This window comes from Prionailurus viverrinus, chromosome B1, assembly GCF_022837055.1.
Source record: "Prionailurus viverrinus isolate Anna chromosome B1, UM_Priviv_1.0, whole genome shotgun sequence".
NCBI lineage: Eukaryota > Metazoa > Chordata > Mammalia > Carnivora > Felidae > Prionailurus > Prionailurus viverrinus.
Genome location: NC_062564.1, coordinates 110,222,652 through 110,237,871, shown reverse-complemented (window position 1 = coordinate 110,237,871; position 15,220 = coordinate 110,222,652). Strand labels below are relative to the sequence as shown.

Genomic DNA, 15,220 nt, shown 5'->3' with positions numbered 1-15,220 from the left:
GACAGCAACATGCAGAAGGTTGAAACTAGACCACTTTCTCACACCATTCACAAAAATAAACTCAAAATGGATAAAGGACCTAAATGTGAGACAGGAAACCATCAAAACCTTAGAGGAGAAAGCAGGAAAAGACCTCTCTGACCTCAGCCGTAGCAATCTCTTACTCGACACATCCCCAAAGGCAAGGGAATTAAAAGCAAAAGTGAATTACTGGGACCTTATGAAGATAAAAAGCTTCTGCACAGCAAAGGAAACAACCAACAAAACTAAAAGGCAACCAACGGAATGGGAAAAGATATTCGCAAATGACATATCGGACAAAGGGCTAGTATCCAAAATCTATAAAGAGCTCACCAAACTCCACACCCGAAAAACAAATAACCCAGTGAAGAAATGGGCAGAAAACATGAATAGACACTTCTCTAAAGAAGACATCCGGATGGCCAACAGGCACATGAAAAGATGTTCAGCGTCGCTCCTTATCAGGCAAATACAAATCAAAACCACACTCAGGTATCACCTCACGCCAGTCAGAGTGGCCAAAATGAACAAATCAGGAGACTCTAGATGCTGGAGAGGATGTGGAGAAACGGGAACCCTCTTGCACTGTTGGTGGGAATGCAAATTGGTGCAGCCGCTCTGGAAAGCAGTGTGGAGGTTCCTCCGAAAATTAAAAATAGACCTACCCTATGACCCAGCAATAGCACTGCTAGGAATTTATCCAAGGGATACAGGAGTACTGATGCATAGGGCCACTTGTACCCCAATGTTCATAGCAGCACTCTCAACAATAGCCAAATTATGGAAAGAGCCTAAATGTCCATCAACTGATGAATGGATAAAGAAATTGTGGTTTATATACACAATGGAATATTACGTGGCAATGAGAAAAAATGAAATATGGCCTTTTGTAGCAACGTGGATGGAACTGGAGAGTGTGATGCTAAGTGAAATAAGCCATACAGAGAAAGACAGATACCATATGGTTTCACTCTTATGTGGATCCTGAGAAACTTAACAGGAACCCATGGGGGAGGGGAAGGAAAAAAAAAAGAGGTTAGAATGGGAGAGAGCCAAAGCATAAGAGACTGTTAAAAACTGAGAACAAACTGAGGGTTGATGGGGGGTGGGAGGGAGGAGAGGGTGGGTGATGGGTATTGAGGAGGGCACCTTTTGGGATGAGCACTGGGTGTTGTATGGAAACCAATTTGTCAATAAATTTCATAAAAAAAAATAAATAAAAATAAAAATAAAAATAAAAATAAACACTAAAGAAAAAAAAAGTGGCTTATGAATTACCAATTTTAGTTGGTTTATAATGTGTTTCTTCAAGAGAAACCTTTTCCTTGCAAGTTCTCAGATTATCAATTCTGTGCCAAGAGAAAGGCCCATAAAAAAATAAAAAAAGTAACCAGCAAATTTTCACAGGAGAAAAAATTGTCAAAAGTTGTATTTTCTTCCTTCAAGTTCTAAAACCTGAGATATTTTAAGGTAACCAGGCAAAAAACAGAATAGAGGAAAGGAAAAAGAGGATAAGAGTCCCATACTAGATATCACATCTATTCAGGAGAATCAAGACCAAATGCTGGTTTTCTAGAGTGAACTGAAGCAGTAGTGAGTAAGCACGAGTGATCTATGTGACACTGTTAACCAAGTGCAATAATCTCAACAGGAACAGCAGGACTCTGCTTATTGCACGGTTTGCCTCTACTCTTCAGTGTAATCTCAGATGTCCATTATGGCATCCATCTTTAGTTTGCTGCTACTATTTTTTTGACAATTACTGTTGGTGTTTAATCATCTCTCTTTACATAACAACATACAACATCGTCAGATTGCATAACATGAAGATCAATTAAGATAATCAATTAAGATAACACAGAATGAAAAGCAGCTCAAACACATTTCTCGAAGTAGAAAAAAAGTTTTGGTGGAATCCACTGGATGAGCTCTGGCCTCTGAGTTTTTACATCTGCTGTCTGTTCCCTCTGTCTGTTGATGCTTTTTTCACCAGAGAGTCAAATGACTTGCTTCCTCCTGTTCTTCAGGTCTTCCAGTTTCATTCTCAGCGAAGTCACCCTGACCAACTATCTAAAATCAAAATCCCCCAACATTCCCAATTTCCATTCCCTGCTTTATTTTTCTTCTCAGTACCTATCACAATATATAATATCCTATACTTTGTTTATTTTCTGTCCACCCCAAAAATGCAACCTATATGAGGGCAGATATAATGGTCTGTTGTATTACTGCTATATTACCAGAGAATTAACTTGTTGAATGAATGAATAATATGAATGAATTTGCCACTGTTATCATTTCTGAGAGTGAGTCTTAGAAGTATAACCTATCGATGATTCATACCCTGCAGTACGGAGTCACTAAAAATCTTTCTTGTGATTATAAACAGATCCCAGAATTCAAGAACCTGTAATTTCATAGTTGCTTTCATACTCCTGAACTCTTGAGAGATGGAAGAAAATCTCAAGTGAGGCAACCAAGGAGCCATGATATTGGCTGCTATGGACCACTGAAAAAAATTATATGCAGTGGCAGGGTATGTAAAAGGTGCTGTCTAGCTCAGAAATCTTTAGAACTTTCCCCCATGAACAACTTCCCCTTCGTTAGTAAGGTTATTCTACACGGGTTTTCAAAATGAAAATTGTTCTTGTTTTAGTTTGAGTGTCTTTAGAATGTTTGACTTTGGTCTCCTAGAGGAAATGAGGACAACTAGTTTCATTATCTACAAAAACTGAGTTTCACAGAAAGACCCTGATTAAAAACAAAATAACAACTCTTGTTCATAAGAATAACAAGTGCATAAAATTTCATTTTATCTTAAACCTGAGCATGAACAGTGCTCTTTAAACCACAGTGGGTCATATTGTGTAATTTCTCACTAGCCAATATTATGGGCTGAACTGTGTCTTTCCAAATTGATGGTGCTCTTATAAGAAGAGAAAATTACAACAGAGACAGGACCATGTAAAGACACAGGGAGAAGACATCTATCTACAATCCTAGGAGGGAAGTCTCAGAAGAAACAAACCTTGCCAACACCTTGATCTCAGATTTCTTACTTCGAGAATTGTGAGAAAATAAATGTCTCTGTTAAAGCCATCTAATCTGTTGTGGTTTGTTATGGCAGCCCTAGCAAAATAATATAGCCAACAAAGAAATGCCAAAGACTGTCATCAGGGTAAAATACTTAAAAAGAGGTAGATTTACATTTCAGCATTGTTTTGTTCTCTCTCCAACCAAAAGGTTCACTTTAGACAGCTGCTAGTTTGTTAAGGCTTCAGATTTACTTGGCAGTATCCATTCATTCACTTAAGAATCTAAGAAGTATGCAGGATACTAAAAACTACAAGAGGAACAGAAATTGAATGGTCCTATTCATAAAAATAGAAGAACTATAAACCTTCTCAGTGAATGATTTTGCAATTCTACCACATTATCACTCCCTCTCTCACTACCTTTATATCACAGTTTGGTTGACAAGAAATCTCACCAGAGATGGGTAGTGCTATTTATCCAAAATAATCAAAACTATTGTCACAGAATCATGTTCTTGTTCTTTTTGTTTTTCTTGTTGCTCTTTTTCTTCCCTTTGTTTCTTCTATTTTTCTTATATTCAGCATTTTTTTTAATTTTGGACATTATCATGCTATTTTGTAATTCATGAGGGATAATATTCTAAAATAACTTTACTAGTTTCTGGAAAAGAATGATTATAAGAAAAACTCCTCACAGGACAGGGTAAAAAGTAATTTAGCTGACTAAAATAATGACATACATTCTGTCTCCAAATTTCAGCAATGGCAGAAAATCCTTGAAAACACATAAAAGGACTATTAACCTAATGATACTTTATATTATTTTTAAAGTGCCAGTACACATAGAATTGCTACCTTTTGAAAAACTTTTCAAAAATTGTAAAGAATCAAATGTAATCAAGACCAAAAATTAGGAATTTATTTCTTAAAAGTTGAAAATAGTCTACAGGGAGTCTGGGTGGTTCATTAGGTTGGGTATCTGACTTTGACTGAAGTCATGATCTCACCGGTCAGAGTTTGAGCCCCTCAGAGCTCGAGCCCAGCGTCTGGCTCTGTGCTGACAGCTCAGAGCCTGAAGCCTGTTTCAGATTCTGTGTATCTTTTTCTCTGCCCACCCTCCCTCTCTCTGTCTCTGTCTCTCTTTCTCTCTCTCAAAAATAAACATTAAAATAAAAAAAATTTAAGTTTCAAATAGTCTAAATTACTAAAGCAACATTTTTATTATGGTTAAACAATCCATAACATAAGCCTTAGTTAACATTTAAAATACACTGAAAAGATTTCCTTACCAATATTGGGGTGCTTCAAAAGACGGCAAATTCTAGCTTCTCTTTCCAGTTTCTGATGATCTGTTTTAAAAGAATAATAAAATAAATCACAGCTCTTAGCAAAAAAGATTAAAAGACAAAAAAAGCATATCAAAATGACAAAGTCTTTACATTTATTGATCTTTTGATCTCTTTTTAAAAAGTGATAATTTGTAACTAGGTGAACATAGCATAGTTGAACAATCTAATTTTCTTTCTTTTTCATTGGCTTGATACTTGATAGAATGAGATATAGAACAGAACTGAATTTAGGTAGGTTGGAGAAAACAGTGAAAATGGCACAATAGTATTCTTTTACCTTAAGTATATATTATTATAACAATTTACCTAACCCAAAATAGACATACACATTTAAGCAGAGGGTGCCTATCTAGACACTGGAATGCCATGGAAACAGTGCTAAGTAGGGTTATAGTTTGTCCCTAATGAAAAGGATTTCCTGTCCTGTCATATTTTCTATCAACCACTCTTCATTGTTGGTTCAACTTCCTAGGTTTATGATGTTCTTCCTTCTATCAGAGACTTCCAAAAATCCCAAATTGCCTGCTTATCTTCACCCTTCTAGGTATCCCTAACCACTTCTCTGAAAGAGCATGACCACTGTAACTTGCATTTTAAGAACTATTCAGACACTCTTCTTTGGCTTCTTTGTGGTGGTTCATATGTATATATTTATAACCAAAATCAATGGCCAAATTACAAAATAAATGGCAAAAAAGAATAGAGCAGAAACACATGTTTCCAATAAGGACAGCACTGCAGAGTGGTCATTAGCTGACAGCCTTACATAAATAACTGACTTAAATCTTACAACAGCCCTGTGAGAACAGGCAACATTATATCTATCTTCAAAATATAAAAAATAAGGCATAAAGAGGTTAACTGATTTGCCCTAGACTATAAAGTTAGTGGCATCTACCAAATCAGTTCTCATTAAGTAGAATCATAAAAGAGCCTTAAGAGAAGGAGGGGAACACCCATCTAACTACCCACGTATGGTGTATACCAATCATCCTCAACCTCTGTCGTCTCAGAAGCCCTTAGCACTCTTAAAAATTACTGAGAACCCCAAGGAGTTTTATTTATATGGGTTAGATCTGTTAATGTTTACTCTATGAGAAACAAAACTAAGAAAAACATTATATATTAATTCATTTAAAAATAATGAACCCATTATATTAACATAAGTTACTGCATTTAGTTTTTAAACATTTTATTTGGAATTAACAAACTTACAGAAAATTTGAAGAACAGTACTAAAAACACTTATATACAGATAAATTTATTAACATTTTACCCATTTAAAAAAATCATTTATGCTCTTTCCCTATTTATATATGTCTGTGTATAGTTTTACACATTTAATTAATATACAAATATACATACAAATAAATGGGTTTATACCTATTTTTTTTTCTGAACCATTTGAGTGTATGTTACAAACATCAGGGCTCTTTTCCCCTAAAATTTCAGTGTGTATTACCTAAGAACTGTGATCTTCTCTTATAATCACAGACACTACAGTTACCAGCTTCAGCAACTGTCACATTGATACTTTATCATCCATATTCTAACTTTGTCTATTTAACCCAAGGATGCCCTTTAAAGGATTTTTCTCCCTTTAGTGGAGGATCCAGTCCAGGGTCAGATATGGCACTTAGTTGTCACTTCTCTTCAGTTTCCTTTAATCTGGAATATTTCATAGTTTTTGTCTTTTATGACCCAACAGTTTTGAAGAATTCCATCATGTCTATCTTTGAAAAAGAATGATTCTCATTTTGGTATTGTCAAATGTTTGCTCCTGATTTTATTTAGGCTATACATTCTCAGCTAGAACATTTTCCTTCTCAGGCTATCACATCTGGAGGTATACATTGTCCAAACGCTTCTCAAAAGTGTAACTTTGATTACCAGATTAAGGTGCTGTTGAATTTCTCTGCTGAATATTACTATTCTTATTTTTCCTTTGTAACTAATTAATATGTGATGAGACTTTTTATGGTCAGGAAAACATTCTGCTCTTCATCAAAATTTCCCTCTAGATTTAGCATTCAGTGAGGATTCCTGCCTGAACCAGTCTTTACTTTGATGGTAGCAAAATGTTGATTTTCTAACTCTAGCACAATAACATACTTTTCATGAAAAATGCTGTTTTTTTTTTAAAGTTAATGTCATTTTCATAAGAACATATGAGGACAGATAGTATCTATGCTTGCGATAAACATAGCATAATGTATAAACTTTTCCAATTATTATGTTGTACACCTGAAACTATTATAACATATCAATTATACTCAAAAATGATTTTGAAATGAAAAAATAAAGAGCAGCATGATTTTACATTTTTGGAAATCTCTTTGATGTCTGGCTTAATAGAAGACAGCTGTATTCTCATGTTTGCTTCTATATTCAATCTATTGCAATATGTTGTTTTGTTTGAAGTAAATGAAGAAAATCTGACCTCATAAGGTTATATAGTTGGAAAACAGTATTGTCACAGTCTTTTCAGATAATTGTGGATATTATGTTTTAATATTATCCCCAAACTCCAACAAGTGGTAGTTTCTTAAAGGTTAGTTGCCATGCGAAATCTGAAATCTTATCAATGTACTTCCCAAACCATACCAATGAAGTCATGAACTTTAATGTTTAAATCAAATTAATTTTCAACATTAATATAATACATTTTCTAATATAGTAAAATTTTACTCCGTTACATTAAAATTCATTGCTCTTTCTTGTACTTCGAATATTTTACACCAAGGCATAATATTATAATGTGATGCACCAACCATTTGGAAAATACTGGTTTAGTGCATTATGTAGTTCTTCCAAACACTGACACATTTTGTTACCTACTATCATAAAAACAATTGTTAATATCACCACTAATATAATCAGAACAATATTTAAAATTTGGGAATTCATCACGTTCTCATGGGTAAATATAAGTTTTCCAAAATTCTAATTTTTGTTTGAAAGTTTGAATTGTGTTACTAGCAATAAATGTCAATAGTTTTCCTTCAAGCAATAGGCTCACTTTGTTCATTTTTGATAAAATGTCTCTCAAAAACCTAAGTCTGAATAATCATAACTAGTTTTTCAGTTGTAATTTCAAGTAAAAATGGTGTTTCCTGAGAGTACCTAGTTCAGCTTCCAACTGAAACAACTACAGGGTACTTTTCCTTAAGACAACCATTGTACCTCCGTATGGAGCCTGAGTGCTTTACCCATTCTTATCATTTAATCACATAGAATGTTGTAATGTAAAGATGTGTGATCAAAGGTCAGGATTTAATAACAGTAAATTGGCTCATTAAGTCCAATCCTCAGTGAAATAAGTTTTTGTTTTTGTTTTTTTAGTCTATAAGTGTATGATGCTGAAAAACACAGACTATATAGTTTGATGCTACTGATTTGATTCATGTAAAGGTGCCAGCAATTTTATCTACTATTTCTTATGCATCATAGGTACAAATGTCAACACACACACACACACACACACACACACACACACACACACACACACACACCACAGAAGCATACAATGTCTTATATTTATTATGAAAATAGTTTTGACCTTGTAGATCCTCTAAGAGGGTTTCAGGGACTCCTGGGTCTATAGACAACACTTCTGAGAATCAATGGAATATTTTACAAAAAAAAAAGAACCTATTTTACATAATACTTTTTTGGTAATTTTGAAAAATATTTTAAACATACATAGTGATTTTTAAGTAATCTCTATGCTCAATGTGGGTATATAATGTTATTAATAGCTCAAATAGAAATGGTGTTTTAAAGAATCAGCATACCATTGTATTGGATCTAGCAATGTATCCATTTGTATCAGGATTACCAAATATAAAGGCAAATATTTTCTCGCCTTACCATTATCTGAAACCGTTAGTGCTTCAAAAAAAATGTAAATTCTTCAAACCCCCATCTCTTTAATAGGTTCTCATTCTTAACACAAGCTCCTTCTAGAATATTCTCATTTAAAAATACACAAGTAAACATAAAAGATTAAACCTGACTTGAAATTGCATCTAGACCATCTTAAATTCTCTAAAGTGTCATACATAAAACATATGAAAATACTTGCTTATAGGAATTATAATTTTTTAAAGACAGGGATATGCAAATATATATGCTATCTCATGTGATATGTATTACGTATATGTCATCATTTAGTATTTATATATGTCAACTGATATCTATATAATTATATTAAAGAAAAATAAGATCTTTATTGACAATATGTGGTATAGAGTTTTAGCTATAAAGATGAACATAATTACAGAATTTTATATAGCCTATTCTTATGGGCTGTATCATGTCTTGTAAAAAAAAACAAAACAACAACAACAACAACAAAAAAAACCCTTACTACCTCAGAATGAGTCTGTATTTGGAGACGGGGTCTTTAAAGGGGTGAAATGAGGTCATTAGCGTAAGCTCTACTTCAACATGACTGGTGTCCTTCTAAAAAGAGGAGTTTAGAACAGACAAGCATTGAGGGAAGATCACATGAAGACACTGGGAAAAGATACCTACAAGGCAAAGAAAGAGCCCTCAGGTAAAAACAACCTTTTGAAACTTTGATCTTGGACTTCTAGCCTCCAGAATTTGAGAAGATAAATTTCTGTTGTTTAACAACCTCGTATGTGTTACTTCGTTATGGGAGCCCTAGCTAACAATACACCAAAGTATTAGTTTTCTATTGTGATATAATTGCCACAAATATGAAAGCTTAAAATAACAAATACTTATAATCTCACAGTTTCTGTGGGTCAGAAACCTGGGAATAGTTTAACTGAGCCCTGTGCTTTAGGAGCTCTCAAAATGCTGCAATAAGGGGCACCTAAGTTGTTCAGCCAGTTGAGCATCCAACTCTTGTTTCAGCTCAGGTCATGATACCAGGGTAGTGGGATCAAGTCCCACATCATGCTCCATGATGAGTGTGGAACCTACTTAAGATTTCTCTCTCTGTCTCTCTGTCTCTCTCTCTCTCTCTCTCTGCCCCTCTACCCTGCTTATGCTCACTCTCTCTCAAATAAAAAAAAAATTAATTAAAAAAATGCCAATGAATATATCAGCTAGGGTTGGAGGTCTCATCTAAAGTCTTGACTACAGAAAGATCTCTTTTCAAGTCCAAATGGTTGGTGGCTGTTGAGCTGAGGGTCTTGATTCCTAGCCCTCTGTTGGCTGGTGGTTGCCCTCACTTCCTTGCTATGTGTCAACATGACAACTTGCTTCATCAAAGATACTAAGGTAAAGAGTCTACTACCACAGTGGAAGTCATCATCATATCTAGCCTGATCACAGAAGTGCTATTCCATCACATTTGCTATATTAAATTAGTTAAAAGAAAGTCATTAAGTTGGCCCACTTTTAAGGGGAGGTAAATATATAAGGGTGAGAATACAAAGAAGCAAAGATCACTGGGGCCATCTTAGAGGATGCCTGCCACATCTAACTCCATAATGGTACTGATGTTTTCATGAGCTTTTGCTTCGCTTACTTTTTCTTCCATACAGTCACATAACTTAGTGATCTCCTACGATTCCTGAGGCATTCTGCGCTCTCCTACTGGGGCATGTTTGACATCCCAAATATCCTAAAGTTTTCATTAAAACAAGAATTGAGCAATAATGGACATGCTTCATGTTCAACATCCAGTTTACAGCTTTTCTTTAGAGGGAGTAGGTAGGTGAGGAGTGATTATGTGCCTATTAATACCAAAAGCACATTTCTGTATTTATCCCTGTAAAGAGATGATTGAGTTTTACATTTAAAATTTCCTTCACTTTTAATTCACTCAGCAACAAAAATCCTGCATCCTACCTCATCATTCCTAGCTCTCACAACTACAGTGGTAAGAGGCAAAGACAGATTATAAAAGGTAAGACACCCATAATACCATTTATATCACCATCTGAACATCATATTTTCTTATCCACACACCCTGAAGCTACTGAAGAACCAGCTTCATTTATCATTTGACATTTATTAAAGTATTCAAACTACAATAGTTTGACTTTTTTCTTCCTTTGAAGCTCAAGTCCACACTGTTATAATGAATAAAAATATAACCCTTCAGGCAGTAATATTGTCAGGTCTGATAAAATACATGTTATTAGCAATGGATGGTTGAAGATCTACCATACAAACGATGCCATAAGGAAAATAGCATAACGATGCTAAGAATGGAGGAAACTATTTTCATATCATATGGAATTACCTAGTATAAAGATCTCTGGATTTATTTTTTTTTTAATGTTTATTTCTTTTTGAGAGACAGAGAGAGAGAGAAAGCATATTGAGCAGAGGAGGGACAGAGAGACATGGAGACAATCTCAAGCAGGCTCCAAGCTCTGAGCTGTCAGCACAGAGCCTGATGCAGGGCTCAATCCCACGAACCTCAAGATCATGACCTGAGCCAAGTCAGACGCTCAACCAACTGAGACATCCAGGCACCCCAAGATCTCTGGATTTTAAGTTTCTGAGAATTTTGAGAAAATGTAATCACTTTAAGAGACTTAAGTCAGCTTTGAGATATTTTTGGAGACTTTTTAAATTTAATAAGATATTTTATTTTGAATGAGGTGATAAATGTGAATTTGAACCTAATGAAGTAAACCCTTCACTCCTGTTCCAAATCAAAATTTAATCTTTATGGAGAATAACTCTCATCACATATGGAAATTAAAGGGCTAGCCTTGACTCTCTTTCACAGAGTAATAGGAGTATCACTAAAGCTACATAAAGCAACAACTTATTTATCTGGCAACATGACAGAATGAACTTTCACCAAGTTAATTTCAAAAGTAACTACCCCACAAATGACAAACCACTTAAAATGTTAACTTCTTGGGGGTAAATTTAACAATCATTGCTTTCTTAAGTAAATGACATATACAATAATTTAACCTTTTTTGACACCATAGGGTCATCATGATTAACGCTAATTATTACTCTGCTATAATTCAGTGAAGTCCTCAGAGGCTACTGAGGTGTGAAAGGTCACAGGTTATCACTCTGTGTTCAGTCTGCCCCCTACCCTTCAATGTGGAATCACCTTGTGAGCACAGGCAATGCCAACGGATGGTTTGGGCAGAGGAAGGAGGTTGACTGTCATAACTGGTAAGTGTTTCACTTCTCTCTCTAAACACACACACGCGGGCGCACACACACGCAGGTGTAAACTAATACAACTTAAGGAAGACATGGATTTGCCACACCCAAGAGGGTTAATTCTTCTAGTTCCCCCTCCCCACAGATTCCCACCCATAAAATAATGTTATATACCAGTTATGGAAGACTAACTCCTCATTGTCCAAGAAAATAGAATGTTTAAAATCCAATTTCATCATTAATGTCTGTTCTGCCAGCCTTTTGCTTTGCCACCTGAAACTGCTATCTTCCCTGCTCCTATTCTCCTTGGTTGTCCCTTGGCCCAGTGCTCCAGTTTAGTGCCTTAGATCTATCTATTTTTGAGAGCAGGTTAATCCTGCTTTTCTGGCTTCTCCACTACCACCAACCGAACTTGATTCTTAACTTTGTCCCGTTTGTTTGGTTTCTAATAAACTACAGTCTCAAGTAAGAGACATCCCTGCTCCCCATCTAGAATCACACCTGGCTGGGTAACCATTTCCAGAAGAAGAAAGATTAAACAAAATGGATCTAAACCACTTTAAGTTTGTATTGTTACATCTTTTTATTATACCTTTTCTATTTCTTCCCGAGTTTTTTTTTTTTTTTTACTGTCCACCTCTTACTGCTACATAAAACAATTTTAGGTACACATAACAGGCATTACATAAACCTCTGTCAAATGAATAACTGAATTAATGATAACTTCCCCTTGTTTCATAATTGTTATGAGCTAAGAATGGAGGAAAACAGGATATAAAAATATAAAATAATCACGAATAGGGGTGCTTGGGTGGCTCAGTCGTTGAATATCCGACTTCGGCTCAGGTCATGATCTCACTGTTTGTGAGTTGAAGCCCCTCATTGGACTCTGTGCTGACAGCTCAGAGCCTGGAGACTGCTTTGATTCTGTGTCTCCCTTTCTTTCTGTTCCTACCCTGCTTGTACTCTGTCTGTCTGTCTCTCTCTCTCAAAAATAAATAAACATCAAAAAAATTAAAAATAAAATAAAATAAAATAAAATAAAATAAAATAAAATAATCACAAATATCCTGGCAGTGATAACCTGAAGAGATCTTTTCTGAATAAAAGGCACAATTCTTAGTGCACAGATTCTGGAGCACGGTAATGTGGCTACTCAGAGCCTTATTCATAAAGGTTTTAGAATTATATTTTGAGTACATTTTTCTTGTTAGAGAAATTACTTCAAGCTAAATGAGGCATTCCTTTAGTAGGAATATAGATTCTGTCCATTTAAGTAGGTCACATTTAAAACCACACTGTAAGATAGAAGGAGCTATTTAAAGGGGTTACTTCATTACAAAACCTGAGCATGATGTATATGGATTTAAAGCTGTCACATTCATTTAACAAAAGGTTTTTTAAATTCACAATTAAATATTATCCTTTAATTTTATCCTTTTATTTTAAATGAGGCTTAATCCACATCATAAATTAGATTTTTTAAAAACTATTTGACCTAGATTCTGACATTGAGTATTGGTCACTTCCCATTATATTCTGCTTCCCACTAATACCATGGATAAATCAGTAAGACTCTATAACTATATAGAATGATGTTCTTCCTTTCATGGTAAAGTAGAATTAGATATATGTGCTAGAAGTTCATATATCTTAATTTAGGAGTGAAACCTTCTGGATAGTTTTTTCTGTGTGGGAAGCTCACACAAATGTTAAATTCTGAATTATGGTGTCAGTCAAACCTCCATTCTATATGGACTGGAAACCATGGTTTATGATTTATTTTTGTGGAAAACCCCTTTTCCCCTCATTTTTTTAAAAACATCCATCACATGGGAGATAAATCAGGCCTCTACTTCATTTTACCTTCTTTCTGCAGTTTCACCTGTGGAGGAAGATGGACTTGTCTACAGGTGCCAGAGAAATAAAAGGCCCATGATAAAAGTTCCTGATTTTGTAGAACTCTACACACAGAGACAACCCAGAGGGATGGAAAGACCTCAGGTTTCAGAGTAAAAGAGACAAGAATTGCTATCTGGTTCTACGACTTACTACTAGCTGGGTATCAAAGTTCCTTGACTGCTCAAAAGATTCATTTATAAAATGGGCAAAAAATATCTAGCACCAGGCAGCGTATCTGGCACAAAGTAGGTACTCAATAAGTTATGGTATATCATTACTATTTTTCTTATTACTATAAATCTGTTTAACTTTAAAAAAACGAAATTCCTAAATTAATACTTACTATTAATTCTATGAAGTATTATTCATTTTACATGTACTCTAATATACTATGAAAATAACTTTTCCATAAAATCATACATTTATGCTATTTAGGCAATTGACTAATGATGGGCAAAAACTCAAAAAACTATGGACAAAAACTCACAGTTATTCAATATTATTGAATATTCTAAACATCTCAAAAATAAAGAATACAGGAAGAAAATTTTGAGTATAAAATTTTTAAACAAATTAAACTGATTCATTTTATATGCAAACTATTTTTTTACCCATTCATTTCACACATCCAGAATGAATGGGATTCTGATAAATAATTTATCATATGATATTTAAGAGATAGCTACTGGATAATTTAGCCTATTTTCTAGGAATGTAAAAGAATAAACAGTGAAATCTGATGGCACCACTCTTAAGCTGTCCTGCAGCAGAAATATTTTCCTGCCTCCATGAGAACGACATTGATTCAGAGACATAACATTATATCTGCTATGAAAATAATGTTTTATATAAAATTATGAAATGTAAGACAAAATCTCTATCTTTTATAAGGCTCTGCTTGAGTAGCAATTTAAACAAGGCTATAATATCTACAGGCCTCTTAGAACTGCAAATAGTGAACATTAATTTATGTAAAATACTTTCATATAAATGTTTAACATCTGATTATACAGCATATATAGAATATCTATATTCCTACCAAGAATGAAGGGTGGGAATACTCTGTGAAGACATATAAGAAGTCTTATGAGAGTCTATTAGTAAGTAATCCTCTCATTAGTTCCATATAATGGGCTAAGAGAATTTGAATTGAGCTTTTATCCTCTGGAGGGAAGAGGGAGTCTTCTAGAATTTAGGCACAGGACACAGAATGCTGAAAAGACGACTAGCTGGAATGCAGATTTCCTCTAGAGGATAAAGGGAGGAGACGGACAGAAGCCTTGTTTATGCCCCTCATAGTACTAGGTGACATCAGCCAGCTCTTCTCCCAGATTGAAAGCCTCTCATGGTGTTGCCATCTTCCTCTTATGGACGTGACTCTGCCTGCCGATGTGTCTCTCATTTTGCTAACATGGCAGCATCACTCATTGCATGTTCCAGGGAAGGGAACTTGTACCATAAGGGTCACCAATGGATACTGTCAGGAGAAGCAAAACAGGAAGTAAAAGAACAGGAGGGTGGTACCCAGAACAGATACATAGCCAGGACAAGTCTCTGCAGCAAGTCACAATCAAGGCTTGTTCACTGGAGGGGAGCAAACTTTTTTAGATGGCATTTTCCCCCACATTTTTTTAAATTATTTTTTTCTAATGTTTATTTGTGAGAGAGAGAGAGAGAGAGAGAGAGAGAGAGAGAGAGAAAGAGAGAGAAATAATGTGAGCAGGTGAGGGGCAGAGAAAGAGACACACACAGTACCCGAAGCAGGCTCCAGGCTCTGAGCTGTCAGCACAGAGCCTG

The 15,220-nt window shown here is 35.1% G+C and overlaps 1 protein-coding gene across 14 annotated transcripts in view; it reads right to left on the bottom strand.

The window, feature by feature from the left end:
• Window positions 1-15,220, bottom strand: part of CAMK2D (calcium/calmodulin dependent protein kinase II delta) — a 321,165-nt gene that overhangs the window by 214,041 nt on the left and 91,904 nt on the right. For all 14 annotated transcript variants that reach the window (XM_047854990.1, XM_047854974.1, XM_047854981.1 and 11 more), the window contains one exon: window positions 4,346-4,405. In XM_047854990.1, the coding sequence (XP_047710946.1) occupies window positions 4,346-4,405 (60 nt within the window). The remainder of the gene's footprint in view (window positions 1-4,345; window positions 4,406-15,220) is intronic.